The 2,647-nt window shown below is 39.4% G+C and overlaps 1 protein-coding gene across 1 annotated transcript; it reads left to right on the top strand.

The window, feature by feature from the left end:
• Positions 1-1,293: 1,293 nt before the first annotated feature.
• LOC108746491 (probable serine/threonine-protein kinase kinX) lies at positions 1,294-1,629 on the top strand. Its single transcript, XM_018483304.1, has one exon. It carries the CDS (start codon positions 1,294-1,296, stop codon positions 1,627-1,629), a length of 336 nt encoding a protein of 111 aa, XP_018338806.1.
• The last annotated feature ends 1,018 nt before the right edge of the window (positions 1,630-2,647 follow it).

Below are 2,647 nucleotides of genomic sequence, written 5' to 3'. Positions count from 1 at the left end.
CCTCACATTCACGTTATCTTATCATATACGACGGCGACATATGTCGCAATTTTTTATAAGTGATGGCGGACCGTTTATGTGTGTTCGTTGCCGATTGTAATGCTCTATACACGGACGACAGCGTTGCACTTCAGGATCCGTTTTTAAATGTTCGGGTAATCGATCCCACAGTAGCTCCACATAATTCTCAAATTCGTGTAGAAGAACAATCCTCGGTATGTATTGCAATTGCTCGGCGGTAAAATCGAGAATCCCACGTTTATCCGTTAGAAAGAAAAACATTTTTGAGATAACAACGACTGCTCTTTACAGTAAACTATGCGAATCGAGCGTCTGCTCGATATAAATAGTGCCGAAAAAACTCGCTCGCGTTACATCGCGCACGCGCGTTACACGAGTAAATGCGATTCGTACAATCACGAGTAATAGGAGTGTCGAATCTCGACCGCAAGACGCGACTAATGTCTAATGAAACGGTTGGAGAGATTTATAGACACGGCCCTTTACTACCGAATACAATTCGTTGCATCATCTGTGGACCGTCCAACTGTGGTAAAATGAACGCTTTGATAAGTTTGATAGAAAGTTCACATGGTATACGTTTCGAAAACATGTATTCAAAATTTCTCTTTCAACCGAAGTATCAATATTTAGAAGAACTATTCGAATCGATAAATGGCTACTACGCATTTTCCAATCATCGTCATACCACCGAAGGAGGCACTTTCCAATTCAATATTCATATTCAATGACGTGGCTTATGATAATCAGAATACTACTAGAGAATATTTCTCTATAGGTCGACATACGAACATTGATTGTTTTTACCTCTGTCAGACGTATGCAAAAATATCGAAACATTTGATACGCGCAAATTTTTTTATTCTATTTAAACAAGATGATACCAACTTAAAACACATTTATAACGATTACGTAAACACTAATATGTCGTATGAGAATTTTTGCATGTTGTGCCATCTATGTTGGCAATACAAATACGGTTTTGTGGTAATAGACAAAGATAGCGCATTACGTAACGGTAGATACAGACGAGGATTCAACCATTTCGCTGTAGTGTAAAAGATCGTATAATATTTTTTTCAATGTGAGTGACACGGATAGCGTATTACATAACGATAGGACTTTTCTGTAGTGTTTTGTGAGCAGTACTTCTTTGACGTTACGATAAGATGGACAAGACTAAAAGTATTTCTGAACGGGAGAAAACAGCGATTGATTGCGAAGACACTCGCGTCGATTCATAAGAAACACAGAGTATTGAAGACTGGCATAATGGACAATGAGATCGTTCTGGAGAAACAATTAAAATCTATTATCGAACCGTTGAAACAAATTGCTGGAAACACTGAACGTGGAGGTAAACCATTTGAAACTAAATTTATGGAGAATAAGCAAAAGAATAAACGTAAGCACAGCGATGATGAGGATGATGATGATGATGACGACGACAACGACGACGATGATAATGATGCAATTCCAACACAAATTACTCCCCAGCATCTTCCATGGAACAAACAAATAAAAAAGAAACGATCAAACGTCATGCTTGATTCGTCCATAATTCATTCCACACCAATAAAATCACAACAACAACAACAACAACAATAACAACGACAACAAGTAACTTCTTTTGAACTGCACGAAGAAGTTTTTGAAATCGGTGATGATCCATCGCTTGAAACGTCTGTCAGACAGGTGTTGAGCACACCTCAAGGTCGTTAGAGGTTGCAAAGTCATTTAGGACCGTTAGGACAAGTATATGTGAATACTCTCTTAACTGGTAATAAAGGAAACGAAATCGATCTTATCTATGGTGTTTATTTTGATGAAAACGGTACGATGTTAGGTAAAAAATTCGACGTAGATTCGGACGACACTATAATCATCAAACGACGCTATTTACACCGAGAATGATAAACAAACGTAGAGACATATATTATCACAAATAATCACAGACGTGACCATAACGTCAGAATGCCTATTAAGAGTAACAAGGGACACAAATATAAAAACATTATCGCTCCGCTCTTAGTTAGTCATAAAACCAGTGGCACGAGTATTGGTCCAGGTATACAGACAAATATACCGTCCGCTGCGAGATTGACTGACAATGAAATAGATTACATTCATTGGGGCGATCCCAACGAGTTGGTGAATCGTCTTCAATTGCTCGATGCTTCTCGTCGAGCGGGTAACAATGCTCACAACAACAAAATGTTGTCGATAATCGAAGAACTTCGCGAAGCTGGATTAATTGTAAATTGAATCGTTGTGACGAAAACCGTGATAGTGATCAGGTTCGTGCGAACTCGATATGATGTCTGTGAATAAATTTGGTATGCCTATGAGGAGAGACGATAGCGACGAAATCGAAAAGTCGCGATCGTCGATAGAATCTTTACGAAATTACGTACACGACAGTGGCGTAGAGTTGCGGAGATTCAGGGCTCTGCCTGAATCCGGATCATTACGACGCGAAAGAACGAAAAATAGAACACGTAGCTACGCCGGAGTTCGACACCGATGTGATAAACAAAAGCTACGTCGAACGTACGCTTCGAGATTCGCGAAACGAGATCGAGGAATCATTTAGAACGATAAGGAGAGGTACACAGGAAGTGCGTAG

The sequence above is a fragment of the Trachymyrmex septentrionalis genome, unplaced genomic scaffold (genome assembly GCF_001594115.1).
Source record: "Trachymyrmex septentrionalis isolate Tsep2-gDNA-1 unplaced genomic scaffold, Tsep1.0 scaffold173, whole genome shotgun sequence".
Taxonomy (NCBI): Eukaryota; Metazoa; Arthropoda; class Insecta; order Hymenoptera; family Formicidae; genus Trachymyrmex; species Trachymyrmex septentrionalis.
The sequence above is the reverse complement of the archived record's forward strand: the minus strand, read 5'-3'. Positions and strand labels throughout refer to the sequence as shown.

What these genes read in the sequence shown, in the direction of transcription:
- LOC108746491 (XM_018483304.1), top strand. Translation starts at nt 1,294, where the DNA reads ATGGACAATGAGATCGTTCTGGAGAAACAATTAAAATCTATTATCGAA.